Consider the following 26,635-nt stretch of genomic DNA (forward strand, 5'->3'; position numbering starts at 1 on the left):
CAATTAACATCCTATGTATGAAAATGCTGATCAGGCTGTTATTTTGGCTACCATGGCTATGCCCCTATAGGATGACGATGCCACCATCCACAGGGCACGAATAGTCACTGAATGGTTTGATGAGCATGAAAACAATGTATGCCATATCAACCACCAGACCTCTACCCAATTGAACACTTATGGGAGATTCTGGAGCAGAGCCTGAGACTGCACTTTCCATCACCAAATTATGGAATTTGTGGAAGAATAGTGTTGCCGAGTTCCAGACAGTGATAAAATCTATACCATGGTGCATTGAAGCTGTTCTTGCCCAACTCTAAGCCACTTGGTGTTTCCTTAATTTTGTCAGTTACATGTAGAATGTAGATCATTCAGAATATTACTGTAGTCAGGTCATTACTCAAGTTGTGTTCTCACTTCCTCTAAACAGTTTATTTTTGCTCAGAAGTGCAAGGAATAACAGTCCTTATCTTCCAAAGCAGACTAGACCGAGTAGCACTGATACAAGCAGGTTTACAACATCAACTGACTTTTGCAGTGGTGGGAAAAGTACCCAATTGTCAATATTTTCTATTGAGGTGACAAGTCACCCAGTAAAATACTTTTTTTTTTAAATAAATCATTTCACATTCCTTATTGAGCAAACCAGACCGCATGTTTTTCTAGTTTTATTTACGGATAGGCAGGGGCACACCAACATTTACAAACAAATCATGTGTTTAGTGAGTATGGCAGTAGGGATGACCAGGGATGTTCTCTTGATAAGTGTGTGAATTGGACCATTTCCCTGTCCTGCTAAGCATTCAAAATGTAACGAGTAATTTTGGGTGTCAGAATTTAGTGAAATTGTCAAAAATATCAAATGTAAAGTACAGAACCCCAAAAAACTACTTAAGTAGTACATTCAAGTATTTAGACAACAAGTGGTATAGTTAAAATTGTGGATTTTAAGTAAACCTTTATGAAAACATTTGTGCAAGATACAATCTGAAGTTTCTGCGTGTGTATATGTGTGCTTCGATATGAGAATATCAAAGACAACCAGCACATTGGATGCTTGATGATTACAAATGGTCCTGTTCAGTAAGTTCCCCTTGTGCCAGAACACCCTATTAGAAAGTATGTAACACATCAGAACTTGGGAATTGGCCAAAGGAGAGGAGTGTTCTTAACGTAGTTTTGGAAGGCAGGGTCTGAGCCCCACTTCTTCATGGCCTGCTTCTCCAGGATGGGAATGCCACTGACGTGACGCAGCAGGAACCAGACAAACAGAGGAGATAGCACACTGGCATACTGGGGACCCTTCATCACTGAAGAGGCGGAGAGGAAGAGTCCAGACCACTGGAGTATCTCCCCGAGGTAGTTGGGGTGCCTGCTGTAGCCCCACAGCCCGCTCTGGATGAACTTTCCCTGGAGAGAATGGAAAGGCTGAATTGAGGCTATTCTCTGGGTAAATAAATATTCTATAAATTAACATACAAATACAGGAAGTTTATTTTCAAAGGTTTGAGAGTGGTTGGGTTTTCATCATAAGACAGCATTTTGTAGTGAGAATACTTTGCAACTCCCCCACTGCATCCATGATTATTTTAAAAAGTCAACGTCCTGAAGAGAAAAAAACAGCCCACCAAGCTGACTCACAGCATTATCTGGGTCTCCTTTGAAGAGCCACTTCTGCTGGTCAGCAATGGCCTCTGTGGCAAAGCCAAGGCCCCATATCCCCCAGCCCAGGTAGTCCCTCAGGCCCAATGGCTCATCTCGCTGCTCACTGTTCAGGATGAGAGTAGGTAGGAGGGTCATGAACACCCAAACAGCTGAAAGAAAGAGGAATAAATTATGTACTGAACCAATGGTAGATTAGTCCACAGAAATAGTCTATCCTACCAATCTATAAATAATAATTGCATACATGTCAAGATAATGCTCCTCTCAATTAGAAATTCACCTGGGTCCAAAATATAAAACATTTTCAAAAGAGTACTGTACTGTCAGTATCCAATGGTAAACCTAATTTATGATTCAAAGTACCTTGAACACTCCAGTACACAAAGAATGTCCCTGGGCTGTCTCTGACATTGTTAAACCTGCGATCCTGGCCGTCCTTTAAGATCCGCATGAAGAGGAATGTTCCAAGCCTGCAGAGGTTAGAACATAGGCATTAGTTTGACATTAACCCCGCCATTATTCATTAACTCAACTTTAATGAGTCCCATCCTTAGAGGGTTCTGCGACTGGGCCTGGCCAAACCTCCTCAGCCTTGGATAAGATTACTAACCTGATACAACACTTTGTTGATTGAAAAGTAAATGATCAGAGAACACTAAAGCTCTGCAGGTGTTTATAGCTTTTTTTTGTTCTTCTCCATTGTTAGGATGGGAATTCATTGTTGGGCATAGCAGGTGACATTAGATTGGAGACCCTGCTGTCACCCTGTCAAGCTTACCTTACTCCCCATGCTGTCACCAATCCGGTCTGCACATTTTGCCTCAAATGACGAGTCCCTCCCCAATAGCGACTCAGGTGGGCGAGTAATATAAATGTGCCAGACCCTAAAAAAATACAACCAAGGTTCATCAGCACCAAGACATGTGTCCCTTTGGGCATGGTACATGGCTCTGCCCACTCCTATCACACAGAAGTTGCACAGTAAGGCGTGATCAATGAATATTTTACCCAGGAGCCTACTGACAGAGTGACAATTGGCTCCAAAGTACAAGGGCAAAACTTTCCAAGAGCACAGACAGCTCAGAGGAGTGGCACAATAATTTTGTCAAGGAATGCCCATTCATCAGTGTCTACAGGTAAGTTGCAGTCTTTTACATAACTAACGGTGAAGTAAATTATGTTATTCTTGAATGGCACATATATACTGTCACAACAGTTTTTACTTGCCCATTGAACTTTCACAGATCATATATAGATGTCGACAATATTATACTGTAACAATGAAAAACCCTGCAACAATTTCCTCACTCAATCCATCAAATTCAAGGGCCTACATAACTTATGTTCATTTAGTTTACCATGCTATTGTTGGATGATCGACAAAAGACGGGCTACAATAAAACTGTACTGCTGTGGTTACTCGATGACCGGAGTTGGGACTTACAGCACCAATTGCATTTGCGCGAACTACAACGTAACAATGTGTGACAAACATCTCGCGATAGGCCAACACATTTAACACCAATCTCGCGCTACAATGTAAACATTTGTTTAAAATCATCCGGATGCGCTATCGAAGCTAGTTAATAGATGGATGTTGCAGCATTATCTGGCTAATTTTAACATTTGAGTGGAGGCTTGTAAAATTGGTAGTCAGTTGGCCGTAATGTTAAACTAAGCTGATTTTCGGAAGATCCTTAAGCTTATCTGAATGAGGGAGGAGTCCTTAAGTTGTTTTACAACAAAGCGGTTTAGATAACAGTGGTTTTGTAACATTGATATTCATCAGATACAACATGCTATACTTGAATGAAAAACACAATGCCTGATTCCAACGCATATGTTTAGTTTGACTGAACGAATGTTTATATTTTATGACAAAACCATATACACTGGGTGATTTATTCAACCAACCACAACATGAAATCATAGCGATTCACAAAACAAACAAAACGCTTCGGTGAGAATTGACATACCGGTAGGCTTAAATCAAGTGTTATTACCTGCTAAGTCATAGAACTTCTCGGTTTTGAGAGCTGCTGCAATGGCCCATCCAGCCCACTGGATTCCCAGGTCTGTAGCTGCACATTTCACTATCGTACTGCCCATTATCATGTCCAGTAAATTCTGAAACAACAACTGGTATTCCAACATCGGACCACTCCCACTTTCTTCAAATAACACTCCAGTATAAAGTTCACTTCTTCCATAACATTTTGCTTCTTATTCTTGGGTGGGGTTTACCGGCGGTTGGCATCCAACGGTGCATTACCGCCACCTACTGTACTGTAGTGTGGGTCAGCGACAGGGAGAAACTAAATCCTACCTGCCAGCACCGTTTCTCTTAAAAAAGATAACAACATATTTGAGACTATATCTAACGACGTTCTAATCAATATACTATTTAAACAAATGTTCAGTATCCCCTTCTCACATTATACTAGATCTCAGCCTCTCTCTTTCCCTCTCATACTGCCCACACTGTATCAATACATACTCCACTGTCTCTGTTTCCTACCAATAATCACACTTTCCTGTTGGATGATTTCCTATCAGATTGGATGTCTTATTCAACTGGCCGTGTCCAACCCTAAATCTTGTAAAAAAAAATAGCTCCCTCTTCTGTCTCTTCCTGCCATCCTCCCCTCCCCGACTTTCCTTGTACTTGAAATAAATGCCTGCCCTTAGTATCTCTATTCCACTGGTCCTGCCATCTCTGCACCATCACTGTCAATATCAGCCTTTTTCCCTCTGACTTGCTCATTGAAACCATAACATCAATAGCCCCACTACTAAGTGCTTGTTTAGCCAGTATATCAACTGCCTCGTTCCCCTCCACCCCCACATGGGCTGGGACCCAAGTACACTTTATCTGTATACCCATCGCTCTAATCCTGCCATGGGTTTGTATTACCTCATAAAGGTCTTGTATGCTACATGAGCTAAATGACAGGAGACTCATCAACACTGCACATGAATCAGAGCAAATACTGTAACTACTGTCTGGCTTGATGTCCTCCACACACTGCAAGGCCAACAGTATGGCCATCAGCTCCACCGTATATACAGCCAGATGATCTGTAATACGTTCGCCTGCGTATTACCCACCCACCCAAAGCTTGTGTTCCGTCTTTGCTCATGTTCCCAGCATGCCTGTAAAATCCCTTTCGAAGGATGAGACACCCCATGGCCCTGTAGGTTGACACAATAATTAATTGCCAGCTGCTGTCTCCTAATCTGCAATGGCATATCCCCCCCATCTCCACCCGTAGTGCAGCCACTGGGGACGTCTGAAACGCCCTACTACATATTCTGAGTCCTTGCCTCTGTATGACATCTAAACTTTCCAATAAGGTCCAAGCTGCCGAATCATACGCTTTACTGCTATAGTCTATTATAGATCAGATTAATACAACATACATGGTCCTCGATGAGGAACCCCACCCTCTCCAAGTTTCTCCCATATAACCTCAAGCGTACCTCATCTCCCACCTTTCTCCTGGTAAAGAACACTGTCTGAGTTCTCTACAGAGAACCTGAATCTCCACAATAATGCCCACTGCCCTACCTCATCAATTGCTTCCTTTACCTTCCTGACTATGTAATTCCATAATAGTATGTAGGAGTGGCTTGACTTGGAAAGATATGATAGGCCCGCTAAGAAGACGGAATTGTAGTCAAAAAACTGCCCTATATAGCTTCACTTTAGCATGCCGCCAACTTTATATATACATACAGTGGGTAGAACAAGTATTTGATACACTGCGGATTTTGCAGGTTTTCCTACTTACAAAGCATGTGGAGGTCTGTAATTTTTTATCATAGGTACACTTCAACTGTGAGACGGAATCTAAAACAAAAATCCAGAAAATCACATTGTATGATTTTTAAGTAATTAATTTGCATTTTATTGTATGATATAAGTATTTGATACATCAGAAAAGCAGAACTTAATATTTGGTACAGAAACCTTTGTTTGCAATTACAGAGATCATACGTTTCCTGTAGTTCTTGACCAGGTTTGCACACACTGCAGCAGGGATTTTGGCCCACTCCTCCATACAGACCTTCTCCAGATCCTTCAGGTTTCGGGGCTGTCGCTGGGCAATACGGACTTTCAGCTCCCTCCAAAGATTTTCTATTGGGTTCAGGTCTGGAGACTGGCTAGGCCACTCCAGGACCTTGAGAAGCGTCTTACGGAGCCACTCCTTAGTTGCCCTGGCTGTGTGTTTCGGGTCGTTGTCATGCTGGAAGAACCAGCCACGACCCATCTTCAATGCTCTTTCTGAGGGAAGGAGGTTGTTGGTCAAGATCTCGCGCTACATGGTCCATCCATCCTCCCCTCAATACGGTGTAGTCGTCCTGTCCCCTTTGCAGAAAAGCATCCACAAAGAATGATGTTTCCACCTCCATGCTTCACGGTTGGGATGGTGTTCTTGGGGTTGTACTCATCCTTCTTTTACCTCCAAACACGGTGAGTGGAGTTTAGACCAAAAAGCTCTATTTTTGTCTCATCAGACCACATGACCTTCTCCCATTTCTCCTCTGGATCATCCAGATGGTCATTGGCAAACTTCAGACGGGCCTGGACATGCGCTGGCTTGAGCAGGGGGACCTTGCGTGCGCTGCAGGATTTTAATCCATGACGGCGTAGTGTGTTACTAATGTTTTTTTTGAGACTGTTGTCCCAGCTCTCTTCAGGTCATTGACCAGGTCCTGCCGTGTAGTTCTGGGCTGATCCCTCACCTTCCTCATAATCATTGATGCCCCACGAGGTGAGATCTTGCATGGTGCCCCAGACCGAGGGTGATTGACCGTCATCTTGAACTTCTTCCATTTTCTAATAATTGCGCCAACAGTTGTTGCCTTCTCACCAAGCTGCTTGCCTATTGTCCTGTAGCCCATCCCAGCCTTGTGCAGGTGTACATTTTATCCCTGATGTCCTTACACAGCTCTCTGGTCTTGGCCATTGTGGAGAGGTTGGAGTCTGTTTGATTGAGTGTGTGGACAGGTGTCTTTTATACAGGCAACGAGTTCAAACAGGTGCAGTTAATACAGGTAATGAGTGGAGAACAGGTGGGCTTCTTAAAGAAAAACGAACAGGTCTGTGAGAGCCGGAATTCTTACTGGTTGGTAGGTGATCAAATACTTATGTCATGCAATAAAATGCAAATAAATGACTTAAAAATCATACAATGTGATTTTCTGGATTTTGTTTTTGTTCCGTCTCTCACAGTTGAAGTGTACCTATGATAAAAAAAATTACAGACCTCTACATGCTTTGTAAGTAGGAAAACCTGCAAAATCGGCAGTGTATCAAATACTTGTTCTCCCCACTGTATATCTGATAGGTATTGCCGTCAACAAATGCTTTGTTCAAAACAACTGGGAACTCGGAAATCTCGGACTTCACTGTGTTCAAAACAACGAGCAAAAAAAAAAAAAAAAAAATAAACGAGCTCCTACTAGAAAAAACTATTTTTTAACGGTCATCCAATTAGGAATTCGAACTCGGGGACTCGGGCCTCTTTCTAGAACTTCGGCTTAACGATCACTGACGTCATGATTTGATTTCGTATTTTCCCGAGTTACAAGTTGTTAAACCACGCAGATCTGCATTATTTAGAATATCTAGAGATATTCCACAACCACAATGAATAAAAATGCCAAAATTGGGCATCCCTGTCATACACTTCTGTTAGTGAATCTTTTGGATGTATTAAGGTTTAGTAACACAGAACTATTTATATAAGTGTATATCTTCCCTCTAATTTTAAAGAGATCAACAATACCTTTCTTGACTTAATCTGGAAAAAGAAGTCTCACAAACTAAACAAGTCAGTCCTCTCTAATAAAAGAGCTGAAGGAGGTCTGGAAGTGCTTTGTTGACATAAATAACACTTTCAAGATCAACTGGTTGAAAAGATGTTTGATCAATACTGAATCAATATGGTACTTCATACCAAATAACGTATTTTAATAAGTTGGGAGGTCTTAACTTTTTACTGAAATGTAATTATATTCCTGAAAGTTTACTCGCTAAATTGGCTAGGTTTCACCAACAAGCTTTAATGGCCTGGAAAATATGTTTCCTGCACAGTTTTCCCCCACAAAGCTCCTTTGTGGAATAATTCAGACATATATGTAAGGAATAAGTCATTGTTCTACACCAGCTGGCATGAGAGGAATATTGACTTTGTTCTTGATGTTTTTGACAACAGGGGTAATAATCTTACATATGAATAATTTATAACATTGAATGACTTTCTAATACCTTTCAGAGAGTTTATTTCGTTGATCAAAGCCAGTCCCAGTGGTCCAACTACACTAATGAAAACTCATAATTTGTGATCATCACAAAGCTTATCCAGAACTCAGTTTGGAAGGCGTGGGCTTACTTGAGAAATCTTGTTGTAATAAATATATATAACAAATTCTTCATTCACGGAACCAACTTACACATAGAGGAATATTTTTCTGGAACATGCTTATTCCTGACACTGTCTGGAAAAAAAGCTTGGTTAAGGCCTTACAAATATTGTATACCATACAAATGTAAGGAAGTGCACTTTAAAATTCTACATATGGTATATCCATGTAATTCTATGTTGTTCAAATTTGTGGCTATTGATGATATCTGCGTTTTCTGTGAAAAAGAAGGTGAGACTCTGACTCGTTCTTTGAATGTAAATTTGTCAGAGTTTTGGGAAAACCTTGCAAAATACTTATTTACCATTATGAACACTACCCATGTTTTTGACATGAAGGATATGTTACTATTACAATGATAACAAGACCATTGAAATGATTGTGCATTTTTTAAATTCTTGTTGCCAAATACTTTATACACAAACAAAAATTCCAGGATTCTATACCAAAATTACACATATTTTTGATTGAATTTAATTATCTTGTTAAGACATTATCCCCCGTGAATAACAACAAGAATAACTTTTTTTCAAAGTGAATACAATTGCACTAGAATTGTTTCTTTTTTATAATTTTTATCATTTTTATTTATATATTTTTTGCATGTTTTAGTATTTTCTTGCTAATACCTGTGCTTTGTTTTGTTAGACATGTTTGATGTAGCAATGTAAGTTGCTGATTTTTGTATTATGAATAAAAAAAAATATATATATATATTTTATATATTTATATATATAATATATATATTTATTTTTTAAAGAATTCCCAGTTGTTTTGAACGCGGCAAAAGCCTGTACTTTTATTTCGGCCAACCACATCATTGGTCATGACTCACGATTGCGGTAATGTTTAAAAGTCCTGCTAACCCATCAGACAGTATACCTTATCATCTTACTGGCTTTGGCACGCATCAACAACCTATTATTGTTGTCCAACGTTTTAAAAACGTGTAATTGTCATTGATATGGAAAAGTATAAACAAAATGCAACCAGCAGCCTGGTCGGGCAAATAGCAACATCACCTGCTCAATTCTTTGCACCAAAAAAACAACAACTTTCGTTTAAAAATGTGGCTATTTACGATATGCAAATCTAACAAGCCAGGCAACTAAAAGCTACTTTCTAGCCAATTAAGTTTTGGTTTGCTAAACTAGGTCATTTAAATAGCTGTACGAGCCAGCTCATTACTACCAGAACATATCTGACAACGTTTAGAATTGAACTGTAGCCAACTTTGTATTCACCATAACAGTAAAATTAACATATTACATGGTAATTATTTACAAATGATTTACAAGTATTGCGAGCTGCTAATTTACTGTTTGTGAATGTGAAGAAATTAAAGCAGTGCATTGCAATCTGTCAATCTGGAGGAATTTAAAATGCATCGTGTTTCCATGACAACGGTTGTAACAACAAAGGTCAACGTTAAATGTCTCTTGCTCAGTTGCCATTAAAGAAATAGAGCCCGCACACTCATAAACTCCGCCACGTACCTTTATTTTACAAACAAAGTTTCTATCTGACCTGCAAGAATCTTCGTCAGGTTATTCCTCGTTATTTCTTATTTTTAATCCGTTGCCGTCTTAATAATGGCCATATAGAAGGTGAATGCCTACGAGGTGTAAAGATAGTGCTGTATAAAGGAGATATACATTGCCCAATTGTTTTTACAGGCAACATACCGTGAATCCTATGTGAAATAATGAATACACAAGTGATTATGCACTTTTGACATGATGCACGTAAATGACTGCATACTTGACGATATATCTGTCCCACCAATATTCTAATCAACTACTTTTAGGTTGCCAAATGAGAACTCTCCATTCTATACAGACAGATTGATCTTTGTAATCTGTTCTTTCCCCTATCTCTACATTCCCAAGGATAAAAAAAAACTCAACAGGGAAAAGCAAGAAAGGAAAAGGGGAAAGTATGTCAGAAGGCCACAGTCCAAAAGGAGGTGCTGGGGTCTTTGCCAAAAGAGTCCAAAGGCAACTGAGCAGGGGCAAGGAGAAGGTATGCTTTACATTTCTCAATATAATGCACAGCATGATCTCCATATGCCTCTCAATCTAACTTTAGAAGAAAAGCATAAAGGTTCAAGCCATTAGAGGTAGCTTGACGTGTACATGTATTTTGTTCCTGACTTTGTAGGTCTTGCAGAAGTTTGGAAAGACAGTGGAGACCAAAGATGAAAGATTTGAGCAATGCCTCTTAAATCTCACTGACCAACAGGTAGTCTTCATTGGCAGTCAATCTCCATGCATGAACCAATCATATATATTCACCGATATTTTATGATTTAGCAAAGGCATTTCAATCTGCCCCTGTAAATGCCAAAAATGAATGTATAGCCTACAAATTACTCGATAACCTCTGTTTGCAGATTGATGGGAACCGGTTATACAAAGACCTAAAGCATTACATTAGTTCTGTCAAAGGTAAACATTTGTTCTGCCTGTCTATGTTGTAAATGATTGTGATCTGTATTTGATTTTTGATTTGATTTATTGGGATCCCCATTAGCCGACGCCAATGGCAAAAGCTAGTCTTACTGGAGTCCAACACATAAACACATAACGAAAAAAACAACATTTACAGACAAAATACTTTACAATTTACATACATTTAAAAACATGATGCATGATGATGTAACATGTATGACGTTGTCCCTAAATTGCATGGTTTTCTATAGCTTTACCATCAGCGGTGTCCAAGGCCTGATAAAATGTGATCCGTGTTGTCCACTTTTTCACAGAAATGCGGGAAGCTTCAAAACGGCTTTCCCAGTCTCTGTATGATGTCTATGAGCCGGACTGGAATGGAGAAGAGGACCTGGGGGCCATTGTAGAGGTCAGTCATCGCACTGCTGTATTATTAAGGATGACATGCATGACTTCTTTGTTGGTTGTTATAACGCACATTTCTGTAAAAAAAATGAATATATATATAAATATATCCTATGCCAACAGGGTGAAGACCTCCTGTGGAATGATTATGAGGCAAAGCTGTTAGATCAGGCGCTTCGTACCATGGAGTCTTATATGAGCCAGTTCCCAGATGTCAGGGTAAGGCTAGAAAATGTGCGGGTGGCACACACACACACACACACACACACACACACACACACACACACACACACACACACACACACACACACACACACACACACACACTTCCTAAATACAGTATGTTATCTTTCAAGTGCATCCTTCCTCTCCTCCAAATCCCCAGGAGAAGGTGGCCAAACGAGGCAGGAAGCTGGTTGACTACGATTCATCCCGTCACCACTTGGAGGCGATGCAGAATGCTAAAAAGAAAGATGATGTCAAAATAGCCAAGGTCAGACAGACAAAAGACCCCTGTCTACTTACTTTGCACAGCAATGATCATTTAAGCTAAGCTACAAAACTCAATCTTATCATGGTGGTTTTCTCTGTACAGGCAGCTGATGAAGTGAACATAGCCCAGAGTGTCTTTGAGGGCATCAACAGAGAGCTGAGGGATGAGCTCCCTACTCTCTATGACAGGTAAGGAGTCAGAAGTCAGCACAGAGCCAGATAGCAGAATGACATACCATTCAAATAAATACATCATCATGTCAAGTGTCTAATAACCTATTCAAATTAATAATGTTTTTTCTTTCATTTTGTTCCTAAAGCCGAATTGGATGCTATGTGTCAGTCTTCACAGCCATCTCAAATTTGCGGGACACCTTCTTCAAGGAAATGACTACTGTATGTGCAGTTCATATTATTCACAATAACTTGGGTGGGAATACACATCCAACAATAGCAGTCATGTGGGGCTTTGCTTTGGTTTATACAAATTAACTGAACTGTTTTGTCTGCATTTAGGTAACAAAAGTCCTAGCTCTTTCGATGTATTTATTTTCTTGATCTGGTGTAACTTCCTCTCTTTCAGTTCAACAGTGATTTGCAGAATGTGATGAAGGATCTGAAGGATCAGCATCCAGACAAGGTATTTGTCATCAAGGGGTTGAATCGGTAAGTTGGTAAGGATTTTACATCTCTCACTGGCACTTAAAAAAAAAAAATCTTAATTGACTTTCCTCCCATTTGAGTCTATCAATGGGTTGTGATCTGGGATGAACTAAACACAGATTGTATTATAAAGCATAACAGTAGTCAAAGCAAAAGTAAGTGTATCAACATGTAGTCATATCCCCCCTCTCACATATCTTTCAGGACTGGCTCTCTGATGAGGCGATCTCTCATGTCCCCCAAGTCATGGAAGGCCAGCTTCTCTGACTTCCATCAGAGTTCTAGTCCAGGCAAGTCAGGCACCCTCACTAGAGACAGGTCCAGCTTCAGATCTCCTAGTAGTCCTCGCTATGATGAGTCACTCACCAGCACATCTGCAGTCTCCTCATGGCCCCTACCTATTGAAGAGCCCTCCTCAGGGGCCAGAGTCCTGGATGCAGACTCCACCCGTAGTGAGGATCCTTCTACAGAGAAGAAATCAGGGTCTGAAAGCAGGGATGACACCACCACCACAGAAGGGGCCTCCGGCAGTGGTCAAAAGTCAGGGGAAGAGAAACTGGCCGAGGAAGAAAAGGGTGTTAAAAGGGGAAAGTCTGAGCCTTCTTCAAAACAGCACCCTGCTGCATTAACTGAGAGTACCCCCGAAGTGACAAACTCTCATGACCTGGAGAGTGTTGAGCTCCAGCTCTCGGCCATATACACCCCCCAGCTGACCATAGAGAGCTCTGTGGCCCCTGTGGACGCTGGGGTTCATGGTGTGCAGAACGGAGCGGCTACAGATGGCTCTGATTCTGACATAGAGGCCACTGGGCTTGTCCAAGAGGTGAGTTGTCAGGATGAGATCTCACTGTAAAAACACAGACACAACCTTTTATTGGCTCTCGTATGTGGTACGTTTGATTTACATGCCGGTCTACTGTAATCAAGACAGGCAGTATAATAATGATATGCCATCGACAGCTGCTAAACCTTTTTGATCTACTGGTCTATAACTTGTCACTTTCGTCTTTTACTTTTTAGGCAGAAAAATTGCATATCCAGGAGCCAGAGGATGTGAAAAACACTGTGGTGTAATGAAGGATCTCTGAGGAAAATGTCGGTTCCTGTCTGAAGTAACTATAATTATGGATAAGGCTGCTTTTCTTCTTTGTTAACTGTCAAAATGTTTTGTGTTTGTTCACAGAACTAGTTATAGTAATAAGGGAGAGGGGCTGAATACTGCACGAGGGACATAGGATAAAAATGAAGAGCCTTCTCAATATTACAGGCAGGATATAAGAATATCTGCTGTTTCCTCCAGCTGCCTAAGATCTGAAAGCTCTTGCTTGTGGACAATATATTTTCAATAGAGCTGTTTTGTTTTTATTAATAAAATGAGTAGTATGTCTGTTTGTGCTTTGCATAGGTTTCTGCCAATAATCCAATACTGCGTCACCCAATTGTCTTTTAATTTAATTGTAGAGAAACAGCAAGTTCACTAAACTGTGATTGACTTTGCAAAATTGAATAGAAATCCATAGAAAACAATTATTTATTATCTGTGTGTGCTAAATTGTACATGAAGAACTTGATTATTGATTAAACAAATGTATTTTTTTTTATAATGGCTTGTTGAGTGATACTCCTGTAATTGAAAAACTCAAATGACTGAATGTAAAATCAAAGGAAACCTAGATGTGTCTTTTGATTAATTATGTATTTATAAACAATTTATCATTAAAGTGATAACATCTCTGCCCCTTGTGTCTTGATTTGTCAGTACTGTAAATATTCTAGATCTGCAACAATATTGGTGCAACATGAAACCTCCCAAGAGCCATTATAGCAATGTCACGTGAGCTAGCACACGTGCGTTTCAAGAACGCGGCGCGCAAGGCAAGAACGTTTAAGCGGCGAGCACAGCTGTCTGTTTTTATGTGTTTTCTTTTTCGTTGCTGGATTACTAAAGCTAGCTCGCTTAAAATACTGTATTTCGTAACTTTTTGTTTTGTTTTAAAGAAAAGTGGTGTCTAAAGAAATGTGACCAGCAAGCAAATATCGCTCAGCAGATATCTCTACTTCCTCAGCTAAAGTACCTGGGGAAACCTCAGCTCCTTTCTCTTATATCGCCGCGGAGTTGAGATGACTGGTCGCGCGATATGCTAGCAACATTGTGTCATTATCAGTCGATTCTTGTAAAAATGTCAGTTCTGAAAACGCTTTCCTGTGCCTGTGTGTGTCCTGTCCAACAGCGGTCCCTTCCACGGGGTGCTGAAATTCATACTTTTAATAAAAAAATAATAGCTAATAAAACCAGCGACTTTTTTGCTCGTACTATGTAAACATATTCAATTGGGTCCATGCTATCATTTGGGATGTCTCTACCCCTTTGAAGTTGACATGATTAGGTTAGGTAAGGTTTAGGGTATTCCGGATAACACGGACCTAATTTAATATGTTTACGTACACAGCTGCATGATGAACAATGGCAGCATTAAAAGTGTGATGTACCCAACTAGCCAGTAAACATGCTGTTCCAGGCGACAGTTTGAATAAATACCTAAACGGTTGATATGCAGAAATTATACCAATATTCTACCCTTTATTGTATTTTTTATTTCCCGGCTATGGCAGTAGCTAAGTCATTTTACCCTAGAGACAGTTCTTTATCTGCATCGACCACATCACGACAATGACTCATTGCATTTCAGTATTTGCATCTGTTATTCTTATGTCCTGATTAAAAAATAAAAAATAAACTTATTTCACCTTTATTTAACCAGGTAGGCCAGTTGAGAACAAGTTCTCATTTACAACTGCAACCTGGCCAAGATAAAGCAAAGCAGTACGACAAAAAACAACACAGAGTTACACATAGGATAAACAAAAGTACAGTCAATAACACAATAGAAAATATATATACAGTGCCTTGCGAAAGTATTCGGCCCCCTTGAACTTTGCGACCTTTTGCCACATTTCAGGCTTCAAACATAAAGATATAAAACTGTATTTTTTTGTGAAGAATCAACAACAAGTGGGACACAATCATGAAGTGGAACGACATTTATTGGATAAATCAAAAACTGAAAAACTGGGCGTGCAAAATTATTCAGCCCCCTTAAGTTAATACTTTGTAGCGCCACCTTTTGCTGCGATTACAGCTGTAAGTCGCTTGGGGTATGTCTCTATCAGTTTTGCACATCGAGAGACTGACATTTTTTCCCATTCCTCCTTGCAAAACAGCTCGAGCTCAGTGAGGTTGGATGGAGAGCATTTGTGAACAGCAGTTTTCAGTTCTTTCCACAGATTCTCGATTGGATTCAGGTCTGGACTTTGACTTGGCCATTCTAACACCTGGATATGTTTATTTTTGAACCATTCCATTGTAGATTTTGCTTTATGTTTTGGATCATTGTCTTGTTGGAAGACAAATCTCCGTCCCAGTCTCAGGTCTTTTACAGACTCCCTCAGGTTTTCTTCCAGAATGGTCCTGTATTTGGCTCCATCCATCTTCCCATCAATTTTAACCATCTTCCCTGTCCCTGCTGAAAAAAAGCAGGCCCAAACCATGATGCTGCCACCACCATGTTTGACAGTGGGGATGGTGTGTTCAGGGTGATGAGCTGTGTTGCTTTTACGCCAAACATAACGTTTTGCATTGTTGCCAAAAAGTTCAATTTTGGTTTCATCTGACCAGAGCACCTTCTTCCACTTGTTTGGTGTGTCTCCCAGGTGGCTTGTGGCAAACTTTAAACAACACTTTTTATGGATATCTTTAAGAAATGGCTTTCTTCTTGCCACTCTTCTATAAAGGCCAGATTTGTGCAATATACGACTGATTGTTGTCCTATGGACAGAGTCTCCCACCTCAGCTGTAGATCTCTGCAGTTCATCCAGAGTGATCATGGGCCTCTTGGCTGCATCTCTGATCAGTCTTCTCCTTGTATGAGCTGAAAGTTTAGAGGGACGGCCAGGTCTTGGTAGATTTGCAGTGGTCTGATACTCCTTCCATTTCAATATTATCGCTTGCACAGTGCTCCTTGGGATGTTTAAAGCTTGGGAAATCTTTTTGTATCCAAATCCGGCTTTAAACTTCTTCACAACAGTATCTCGGACCTGCCTGGTGTGTTCCTTGTTCTTCATGATGCTCTCTGCGCTTTTAACGGACCTCTGAGACTATCACAGTGCAGGTGCATTTATACGGAGACTTGATTACACACAGGTGGATTGTATTTATCATCATTAGTCATTTAGGTCAACATTGGATCATTCAGAGATCCTCACTGAACTTCTGGAGAGAGTTTGCTGCACTGAAAGTAAAGGGGCTGAATAATTTTGCACGCCAAATTTTTCAGTTTTTGATTTGTTAAAAAAGTTTGAAATATCCAATAAATGTCATTCCACTTCATGATTGTGTCCCACTTGTTGTTGATTCTTCACAAAAAAATACAGTTTTATATCTTTATGTTTGAAGCCTGAAATGTGGCAAAAGGTCGCAAAGTTCAAGGGGGCCGAATACTTTCGCAAGGCACCGTATACAGTGTGTGCAAATGGAGTAAGGTTAGGGAGGTAAGGCAATAAATAGGCCATAGTAGCGAAGTAATTACAATTTAGCAAATTAACACTGAAGTGATCGATGTGCAGATGATGATGTGCAAGTAGAAATACTGGTGTGCAAAAAAGTAAATAAAAACAATATGGGGATGAGGTAGGTAGTTGGGTGGGCTATTTACAAATGGGCTATGTACAGCTGCAGCGATCGGTAAGCTGCTCAGATAGCTGATACTTAAAGTTAGCGAGGGAGATATAAGTCTCCAACTTCAGCGAGTTTTGCAATTCGTTCCAGTCATTGGCGGCAGAGAACTGGAAGGAAGAGCGGCCAACGTGGGTGTTAGCTTTGGGGATGACCAGTGAGATATACCTGCTGGAGCGCGTGCTACGGGAGGGCGTTGTTATGGTGACCAGTGAGCTGAGATAAGGCTGGGCTTTACCTATCAAAGACTTATAGATGACCTGGAGCCAGTGGGTCTGGTGACGAACATGTAGCGAGGGCCAGCCGACGAGAGCATACATGTCGCAGTGATGGGTGGTATATGGGGCTTTGGTTACAAAGCGGATGGCACTGTGATAAAACTGCATCCAGTTGGCTGAGTAGAGTGTTGGAGGCTATTTTGTAAATGACATTGTCGAGGATCGGCAGGATGGTCAGTTTTACGAGGGTATGTTTGGCAGCGTGAGTGAAGGAGGCTTTGTTGCATTAGGAAGCCAATTCTAGATTTAATTTTGGATTGGAGATGCTTAATGTGAGTCTGGAAGGAGAGTTTACAGTCTAACCAGACACCTAGGTATTTGTAGTTGTCCACATATTCTAAGTCAGAACCGTCCAGAGTAGTGATGCTAGTCAGGTGGGCAAGTGCGGGCAGCGATCGGTTGAAGAGCATGCATTTAGTTTTACTAGCGTTTAAGAGCAGTTGGAGGCCACGGAAGGAGTGTTGTATGGCATTGAAGCTTGTCTGGGGGTTTGTTAACACAGTATCCAAAGAAGGGCCAGATGTATACAGAATGGTGTCGTCTGCGTAGAGGTGGATCAAGGAATCACCAGCAGCAAGAGCGACATCATTGATATATATAGAGAAAAGAGTCAGCCCAAGAATTGAACCATGTGATACCCCCATAGACTAGCAGATAACCCATGATAATTGAATGAGATTCTATTCTTTGCAATAAACTTTGGTTTTATATTTTGCTAAATTACATAATTAAAGACAAATAGGTTTCAGTGAAGCCTGTTATTATGAGGAAGTGAGTGGGGGCTAGATATTTAATGAGACTGGTTTCCAGGCTTGCCAGGTCTAGGCATATTTCTAGCCGATGCCCATACAAGGCCTGAACTAGTCCTAACAGTTTTCACAGGAAGAGAGGTGTTTGCCACATTTATCCAATAGGTGTCTCCATAATGACAATCTAAATAAAACTGGTAAAATTGCTTTACCTTGTTCTCAGCATTTCTCCCTTTATTGGTTCATCACACCAAATGATTTAATCTGAACTATAGAAGTGGTTGATAGTGAATGGGTGGCAGGTAGTTTAGTGGTTACAGCGTTGGACTAGTAACTGACAGGTTGAAAGATCGAATCCCTGAGCTGACAAGGTAAAAATCTGTCGTTCTGCCCCTGAACAAGGCAGTTAACCCACTGTTCCTAGGCCGTCATTGAAAATAAGAATTTGTTCTTAACTGACTTGCCTAGTTAAATAAAAGTTTAATTAAATGCTGATAACACAATTTAAAAAATTGTGAAATAGTGTTAATAGAAGTCACATTTCTCTAAAATAATCGTATTTTCAACGAGTATAAAAATTGAAAAGCCCCCAAAGTTTTTGTCTTATTTTATTCCACAAAAATTTCAATTTGTGTGGCTGCAGCCTGATGTCCCAGTAATACATCCCTCTGGAGCAAGATGGAAAGGAAAGAGGAGTCCATCATGAGTCCAGTACATTATGAGTTTTAAAAAAAAATGTAACCTTTATTTAACTAGTCAAGTGTAAAGAAATGCTATTTCTTATGCAGGTGACCAACCTATTGCTATTACATTGATACAACTCACAGTAAAGCCTGTGGGGTCCCCTACAGGATAGCTCCGACATTACACACTAACTGCCAAACCAGCGCACACACATAATCTCCTTTCTAGCCGAACATTGTGTGCCCGAAGAGGATTCTACGATGACGGACAGGCAACTGAGCCAATGGCGGAAGACTACAGACTACACCCAGCCTGAACCAATCCAAAGATCCGATCTTCTAGAATCAACCTACTTTCTGTGCCATATATTAGGGGTGTACTGAATGTTAACGGTCTCTTTCCTGCTGTTCTATGCGAGCTAACGGAAGAGCCGTAATTACGCTGTACTAGATATCTTCACTCTGAATAAACTGTCGCTTGTCATACAATTTACCACTTTGTCTGAATCGATCCCTGACCGGCTCACCCCTCTACATATTTAATTACTAACACAAGTCAGTTAAGAACAAATTCTTGTTTACAATGACAGCCTACCCCGCCAAACCCAGACGACGCTGGGACATTTGTGCGCCGCCCTATGGGACTCCCAATCACAGCCGGATGTGATACAGCCTACAATCAAACCAGGGACTATAGTGACGCCTCTTGCACTGTGATGCAGTGCCTTAGACCACTGCACCACTCGGGAGCCCGAGATTTAATGGCTAGTTTTATTCTACTATTAATCAATCGCTACTATTATAATTTGATAGTCAGTAATGGAGTTAATCGGTTCCTCCCTGTGCCGCTACGCGCCACTCCTCTGACTTCAGCTTTCTGGCCAATGTTCGCTATCTTGCTGCATACAGGGCTTGAGACTTAACTTGTTTCATCACCGTCTCAGATTCATCCCGAAGTGAAGATGAACAGTCCCAAATTTAAAAAATAATATTTTTTATGTTTTGATATGCCAACGTGGGTCTACTCATAGGACCTAGGTCATTCACAGTGATTTAAAAGTCTAATAAGAGTAGTAGCCTACTACTGAAATAGATAAATGGGGCTGTCAACTGAGCCAGAAATTGCCTCTAAAAAAAAATTAAACATTGGAATAATATTTAAAGTGACAATATGTCACTTTTTGGGGCACCTGATAAATTCACATAGAAATGTGAGTTATAGATATCATTCTCATTGAAAGCTAATGTTAAAAGCTCTATTTCTATGCTTCCCATTCTTAAGGGAGAACTCCACCCAAAACTATATTTTGATCTTTGTTTCATTAGTCCAAAAATGTTTTACTTGTCAGCACTCAAGTTTTGAAGATATATAACTTTCAAAAAACAGAAATGATCCCGTATGATGGATTTTCCGTCAAAGGGGATGATTTCTGTGTTTTTAAAGTTACATATCTTGAAAGCCTGAGTAGTGTGTAGCTAGTTAGTACTACTTAATTAGTTAATTGTTCTCACATCACATGTCATGGCTGCCTGCTGCAGTGCTCTCTCAACACCAATGACTGTGCTCAACACACACACCCCTTCTGCCCTCCCCACCAATCATTGACTCACTCAGCAACAGCCTGCATCACTGACTGATAGTCAGCAGTAGCAGGTCACAGTGAAATTAATAAAACATAAAAATTAACAAAGTGGTACAATTTAGATGTAGCAACCAATACACTTTCACCCGCAACATCGTTTTCAAAGTAGCCCAATTTCTGTCTTCTCATCTATGTCCTCTACCACTGTAAATAGCTTACATGATTCAAACATGATTATTTTTTTTCTACAAATCTCTATCCCGAATTATTGTAATGTTACCTGAATTTAGTACTGTTGGTTTGGAATACAGGGCTTTTTACTTAAGAGTTTGTGTGTTGTGTAAACAATGACTTGTGAATCTGACATCAATCACCATGACTTCTATTCCACCCATGACATGTGGGACATTTTATGTGGCACTTATTTCACAAAGACAAAACACATTTGGTGATATTTGAAGTCAGCGTGTCAATAAAATACTGTAGCCATACTTTCCTTCAGAGTTGATGATGCCCAACCCTTTTCGTGACGGCTCTGTTGTTTACCTCTGATTAATAAGACATTGCGTAATGTCATATAGATTCAGAAATTAAACTTCGGCATTACTTGAGGTTCTGGCATGTTTCAGTGTAGCCAAACTTCAGTCCCTATTCTAAAAGAAGTTGACTCTCTCTCTCCAGTGGTCATCGTAGGTGTGCTGCTGATGCTAGCTGGCCTGGGTTTCCTTCTGCATCGGTACTTGTGCCATAAGGGTGCCTACAGAACCACAGAAGAACCTTCCCCGGTGGAAGAACCTGATCAGGCCCACGGTGAGATTGTAACTGACGAAAAGGAGTACTTCATTTGAACTTGATGGAAGGATGAAAAGGAGGAATGCGAGGAGAACTGTTTGTGGGTGTTAAAATGTTATGTGCCAAACTGAGAGGAAACAGGAAAATGACAACCATCTTTGAAGGCCATCTACAGTATTTCTGCGGTCTTGAGGAAAACCTACATAGATTATACCCAAGAAAACACTCACTTATAGGCACAGAAGCTGGGCAGGAGATGAGATGCATTAGTTAAAGAGGTCTGTGTGCGCACTGATGGACTTGTGTGCACATAAGAGATCGTTGTGGAACACTGGTGGATGGAAGACTTCATGAGATTCTTGCAGGTAAATGTGTTAAGATGGCATCATAAATATGCCTCCATTTCAGTGTCATCACAATTCAGTTATACATCTGCTCCCCATGTCACCTCTGAAGGCTTTTCATTTTGTTTATTTTTTAAAACTTTTTCTGTATTTAATGAGTATCTCGGGGTGCTAAATGGGGAATTGTATTTGGTGATCAGTAGAAGGCACTGATGAAATTGTATTATTCATATGCCATTATCCATACTTTACCAGTTGGTCAAAACTGTAAGGATTTGACTATTGTCTTTCTGGGCAGCAAAATGGGAAATGTTGTATTGAATCTGTTACTATTACCAGCTAGAGATTGTATGATCTTATTGAAGTATCTGCCAAAGGTAGTAAGTGACATGACAGACCTCAAGACTGCAGGTCAGATGTGGCAATAAAGCTTTTTCCTTTTTTCACTCATTGTTGAATGTCCTTACAGCTATAAGTGATAGGTGGATAGAACATTGAAGTGTCAATCTCACACCCCGCAATATGTATTTCAAACAAGGCTAGAGTTGTTCATTTTCATCACAGGGAAGGTATTTATGCACTGTAAACATTTCTTCAACTTACAATTCATACAGGGCCACTTGAGTCCTGATGCTTGTCAAAAAAAAATCTAAATGACAGAGAAGAACTCAGAACAGGTAGCATTAAACCTTACTGTCCAAAATATTTGTCTAAATTTGTCATATTTTACTCTAAAAAAACATGAAGTGCACCAAAGTTCCTTTGCAAAGAGTTCTTTCTTCCAGACGCATGTTTCAGCAAACCAAAGTGACATCTCCTTAATCTTAAAAGAAAGTGTACCATAGACCATCAAATCACTTTAATACATATCCATATTATAAAAATGTTAAGAGAATCCCTGAACTATAAATGTCCGTATATCCTTTGTTTACTCCACACTGGCTGTGGTTGGCATGGCATCTACTGGTAAGCATTAGTACATCATATTGCTGGGTCTAAGCCACCATTATGTTGCTACATTAAACAATAGCCAGGTCTTGGACAAAGAAAACAAAAAAATGTAACATTTGAAGGAATATATTTTTGTTTACATTTTGAAAGCCGTGACAGTTTTTAAATGGTATGAAGCATCAGCATGTATTTGGGAATGGGATACACATTTACAGCTGTGCAAAATATGAGTAACATGATAACCATGTTTGGAATGGTGGCTGGTCATGTGATCAGTGTTACCAAGAACAGATGCAGTCTGATAATACATGTGCAAACAGGTCGCATGCTTGGCTAGCAGTTTACCAGACAGCTGGTCAACTGACCAAAGTGACCTGGAATTCACATTTCAGTGAAGACTACTTCTATTTCCATGAGGACTACAACTATCAAATCTAGGCTATTATGTCAGATACCCAGTGACATTCATTTCTATCCGAACAGGAGGAAAAATAAAGACCAATGAATCATGTTTCAACCAAAATATCAAATTCTTGTATGCAGACATGGTCTCACAAACTAGATCAAACCTAGTGTTAGATATTTATTAAAGTTTATACAGTAGTTTAATTAGCAGCACAAGTGTATTGGAAAATAAACTGTGTCAACAGTTGTAAGCTCCACTGATGCAATGCATATTTTTTATTTATAAGAAAATGTTCAGAAATAATGTGGCTTAACACTATATTAAACTAATTGGGAACAATAAGCAAGTGATTTTCTGCAGTCCTAAAACATTTAGGAACACCCCCATTTTGGAGTGAAAGTACATTTAAATGAATTCTAAAAAAGTTGGACAGGAAAGAGTAACATGCATAGCACTGTATTTGCAGGTTATTAGCATTTGTACTAAAAACAAGTAGCAAAATCTATTTCCAGCAGTGCACATAAATTAATGCTTGTGGTATTTCTATAAAAATTAGCAATGATACATCTTTACAAAAATCAAAATTGTACAGAGCAAAAGTGCAAAAAAGCATGCAGAACCACCTAGTCACATTTACATTAAACATTTAAGCACCCCATTAAAAAATACAACAGCAATGCCAGATCGAAGGTCTTAAGTACCATCAAAATCATCACTGCATCCTTAAATCTGATGTTTGCTTTTCAAAATGTGCCATATTTCAATTACTATAATTATAAGTCACAACCAAACATTTACTAGTGCAGTCTAGACCATTTCTTTGGTACAACCAGCTAATTGGTTATACTAACATTAACTAATAATTCAAACAAATCACTAAGATGTGCCCGAAAGTGATAAATATTTAAAGTAAACAAACCGGTTACATTGTAATTGAACCCTCACAGTCCTTATATATAATGAAGGATTAAAGTAAAGTGTTTAACTCTTAATAACCCCCTGATCTTAGATGATTCTCGTTTACATGACAGTGCTTTTAAGTGTTTAAGAACAGGTGGGTGCCATTTTTTTTTTACTAAAGGAAACCAAACACTGGGATGATGTACAAGTCTGGGTATCCGATTTAGAGGGGAAAAAACTAAAACGGCAAAAATTAAAACCAATAACTGCAAAAATGTAAAGCCAACCAACCCTTTCGATGATCCAAATCTCAACTTCATTCTACGTATTTTAAGTTAATTTGCTTTTATTTAAGTGACGGTGCTCTTTGGGACGCCGATTATGTTCATCTATGGTTGCCCAAGAAGGTACAGTAAACCACCATGGCATGTTATCTGGTAATCATTTTGTGATCCATTCTTGTTTGGGTTCTTGTTGTTTAACATACCAGTATTCTGGTACGTCTATTTGATCCGATTGAAATGAATCCAGTGGTCGCAGAAACTGATTTTAGATAGGCCAACTGGGTCTATTCAACATGCCATGCAACAGCGAAAACTAAAGTATATATGATGCTCTACTTGGATCAGTAGCACTCTTTGTAAGGAAGACATTAGGCCAAGTCCAACGAGTGTTTATAAACATGAACATTAGTTATCAAGTACAAAATGGGGACAGTGCTATGAGAGTAGATTGATGTCATGCATTAAAGGAAATATAACATGTGAAATGTGTTTTGACCTAAGACAGCAGCACTATCCTTGTAAGGTCAGGGAACAAGTTCAGCAGCCCAAATTATGAACCAGTAATTAGGACCGTTTTGCTTACGAAGTGGAGTACTGTACCTTTTATCAGGGCTCTAAAATATTACATTCCGTTAGGTGATATCAGTATCCCCGAAAGGGGTTGGCGGATGGGACAGGAGAGGGCGTCATCATTTTGAATGAGGGAGAGGAGTAAGGGGAGAGGTTGCGGAAAACGCTGGCTGTTACCAGATGGTGTACCCGCCATTGGAGCCACCCACAAAGAAGTTGTTCTTGCGCTGTGACATCATGACGTTGGCACCCTGCATGGCGGCCAGCTGAGCTGCATTAGGCATGTGGCCGGGAGGTGGGGGCTGTGATGCATTTAGGTGATGGGGAAGAAATAGTCACATACATGAGTAACTTTACCAATATCTGTTAATCAATTCCACAGGATATATATTTGGCTCCAGCACAATATGAACATTGATTTATGATATAACCACATGACATTGTGTAACATAGGTCTGGGGTGTCAAACTCAATTCTTGGAAGGTTTTTGCCCCTCGTACGTATTAAGGTAATTGATTACTTCCCCTCATCAGGTTGTCTAGGTCTTAATTGGACACTTATTAAAAGGGAATAACAAAAACCAGCAAAATCACTGTCATCCAGGAATGGATTTTGACACCCCAGATATAGCCTAGGCATTTTGAGGATACTCACTGGGATGGAAGCACTGTTGCTTTGACCAAAGCGAGCACCAGCATCATATCCTCCCTCCACTAGCACAGTGGAGCCAGGGGGATACATGGCTCCCATGGGGTAGTACGCCATGGGGACATTGTGGCCCATTGGTCCAACAGCCATGGACTGGGGCAGTTGCATGTACATCTGAGTGCCAGGGTACTGAGACATTTGCTGTAGCTGGCCAGCCTGAGATGGGTGCACATACCTGGGCTGATAGATCTTTGGCGTAATGGAGAACATATGAAAAGGGGAGGGTTAGAGACAGTCGGTCAGTGCGTTTGTATTGATATGATTGGGAATACTATTCATAAAAGTAGTTAACATGTCTATTCCAAGTATAAATGGCTACCTCAGAGTATGCAGGTGGGGCGTCTGAATAAGGTGGTGCCTGGGGAGACACTTGCATAGCAGGTGGGTAGATGGGTGCACTACTCTGCTGAGGGTACACAGCTTGCTGGGGATAGGAACCTGTGATACACAAAACAATATTCTACTATTATCAATACGCACACTTGCTTTGTTTTACTCAATCACCACACAATAGCAAAACATTATTGAGGGCTAACGTAGTTTGTTAATCTACTACCGACCGGTCTAATTAAATAAACGTATAGGTAGCTAACATAACATAGAGAAAATACTTAATTCATCAATGGTGATTACAGTTAGCTAGCTATGTTAATAATGTCACAACAAAACACTTACCCAACTGACAAAATAGTGACTATGACAAGTCCTAGAGCTAATTGCAAAAGCTAACTGGATAGTGGTATTGAGGTCAGAGTACGCGGCTACAAGCTAAATAGCATGTAGTAACTACAGCAAGCTTTCCAACGTTACGTATTGGGTAACATTAGCTAGCCGGCTACTTACATGTCGACTCCATTACGATTTAGACAGCAGTATCTACCTTAGTGTTTGGGCTAATTTATAATGAAAAGGAAAATACGCCGGTCAAGTAAACATTTTAGTCTCGCTTGTTAGCTGGCTAACTAACCCTTGGCCGCTGTTGTTAGATAGCTAGCATGTGAGCTAATACAAAGGTTGTGGACGTTAGCTAAATTACCTTTGTTGTTCATTGTCCTGAATTGGTGTGTAGTTTAATGCGTCGAATACAATTATTCTGAAGTTAAAAGTATTTTATAGAAGGACCGTTTGAATACTAAAAATTGAGATTACAGTTCAGAGTTACGTGACCGTTCACTTCCTTGTTTTTCTCTGGATTTTTGTTGTGATGGTTGATGCAATTACGTCATATGTACTTAGCCACTCCCATTCTAGGGGTGAAAGTGCGTGCGCTGTTTAAGTTCTTTTACATTACCTAACTGGTTCAATTTACTTTGTAGTTTTCTTTATATTTAAAGTATATTTAAAGTACTGAAGGTACCCAACCAGATCTAGATATAAACTGTTGAATAACATTCAAGATAATTAAAATTAATATATTTGCTTTACGTTTCCGGCTGTTTATTCTGCTAGTCTTCAAATACTTCCTAGTCTAATAACCTATTTGACGTTGATCATTATAAAAAATAATTGGTTGCTTTTATGATCCATAAGCAAACAATTCGGGGTACCTCA

General features: G+C 40.0%; 3 protein-coding genes across 3 annotated transcripts; 1 reads left to right on the top strand and 2 right to left on the bottom strand.

Moving 5' to 3' along the window:
• Positions 1 to 655: 655 nt before the first annotated feature.
• si:ch211-210c8.6 (uncharacterized) lies at positions 656 to 3,883 on the bottom strand. Its single transcript, XM_029622374.2, has 5 exons — positions 3,669 to 3,883; positions 2,444 to 2,549; positions 2,029 to 2,135; positions 1,642 to 1,814; positions 656 to 1,410 (listed from the first exon to the last, which is right to left on the bottom strand). Exons 1-5 carry the CDS (start codon positions 3,817 to 3,819, stop codon positions 1,132 to 1,134), a joined length of 816 nt encoding a protein of 271 aa, XP_029478234.1. The 5' UTR covers positions 3,820 to 3,883; the 3' UTR covers positions 656 to 1,131.
• LOC115102432 (bridging integrator 2-like) lies at positions 2,599 to 13,840 on the top strand. Its single transcript, XM_029622373.2, has 12 exons — positions 2,599 to 2,801; positions 9,984 to 10,116; positions 10,255 to 10,335; positions 10,487 to 10,541; positions 10,859 to 10,953; positions 11,073 to 11,168; positions 11,335 to 11,442; positions 11,545 to 11,630; positions 11,762 to 11,837; positions 12,025 to 12,107; positions 12,309 to 12,927; positions 13,125 to 13,840. Exons 2-12 carry the CDS (start codon positions 10,033 to 10,035, stop codon positions 13,176 to 13,178), a joined length of 1,437 nt encoding a protein of 478 aa, XP_029478233.1. The 5' UTR covers positions 2,599 to 2,801; positions 9,984 to 10,032; the 3' UTR covers positions 13,179 to 13,840.
• Positions 13,841 to 22,109: 8,269 nt separating this feature from the next.
• Positions 22,110 to 26,297, bottom strand: LOC115102434 (DAZ-associated protein 2-like). The gene is made up of 4 exons (XM_029622375.2): positions 26,121 to 26,297; positions 25,404 to 25,522; positions 25,031 to 25,273; positions 22,110 to 24,678 (listed from the first exon to the last, which is right to left on the bottom strand). The coding sequence occupies exons 1-4, from the start codon at positions 26,131 to 26,133 to the stop codon at positions 24,550 to 24,552; spliced, it is 504 nt and encodes a 167-aa protein (XP_029478235.1). The 5' UTR covers positions 26,134 to 26,297; the 3' UTR covers positions 22,110 to 24,549.
• Positions 26,298 to 26,635: the final 338 nt, after the last annotated feature.

The sequence above is a fragment of the Oncorhynchus nerka genome, linkage group LG20 (genome assembly GCF_034236695.1).
Source record: "Oncorhynchus nerka isolate Pitt River linkage group LG20, Oner_Uvic_2.0, whole genome shotgun sequence".
Classification (NCBI taxonomy): domain Eukaryota; kingdom Metazoa; phylum Chordata; class Actinopteri; order Salmoniformes; family Salmonidae; genus Oncorhynchus; species Oncorhynchus nerka.

Bases quoted from the DNA above. Each gene is read 5' to 3' on its own strand.
- LOC115102432 (XM_029622373.2), top strand. From the start codon at position 10,033: ATGTCAGAAGGCCACAGTCCAAAAGGAGGTGCTGGGGTCTTTGCCAAA. The intron at 10,336-10,486 runs GTAGTCTTCATT...CTCTGTTTGCAG, and splicing joins TAAATCTCACTGACCAACAG to ATTGATGGGAACCGGTTATA. The intron at 10,954-11,072 runs GTCAGTCATCGC...CTATGCCAACAG, and splicing joins ACCTGGGGGCCATTGTAGAG to GGTGAAGACCTCCTGTGGAA.
- si:ch211-210c8.6 (XM_029622374.2), bottom strand. From the start codon at position 3,819: ATGTTGGAATACCAGTTGTTGTTTCAGAATTTACTGGACATGATAATG. The intron at 1,815-2,028 runs GTACTTTGAATC...TCTTTCTTTCAG, and splicing joins TGTGTACTGGAGTGTTCAAG to CTGTTTGGGTGTTCATGACC. The intron at 1,411-1,641 runs GTGAGTCAGCTT...CATTCTCTCCAG, and splicing joins AAGGAGACCCAGATAATGCT to GGAAAGTTCATCCAGAGCGG.
- LOC115102434 (XM_029622375.2), bottom strand. The intron at 25,274-25,403 runs GTAGCCATTTAT...ATTACGCCAAAG, and splicing joins CCCCACCTGCATACTCTGAG to ATCTATCAGCCCAGGTATGT. The intron at 24,679-25,030 runs GTGAGTATCCTC...AATGCATCACAG, and splicing joins GCAACAGTGCTTCCATCCCA to CCCCCACCTCCCGGCCACAT.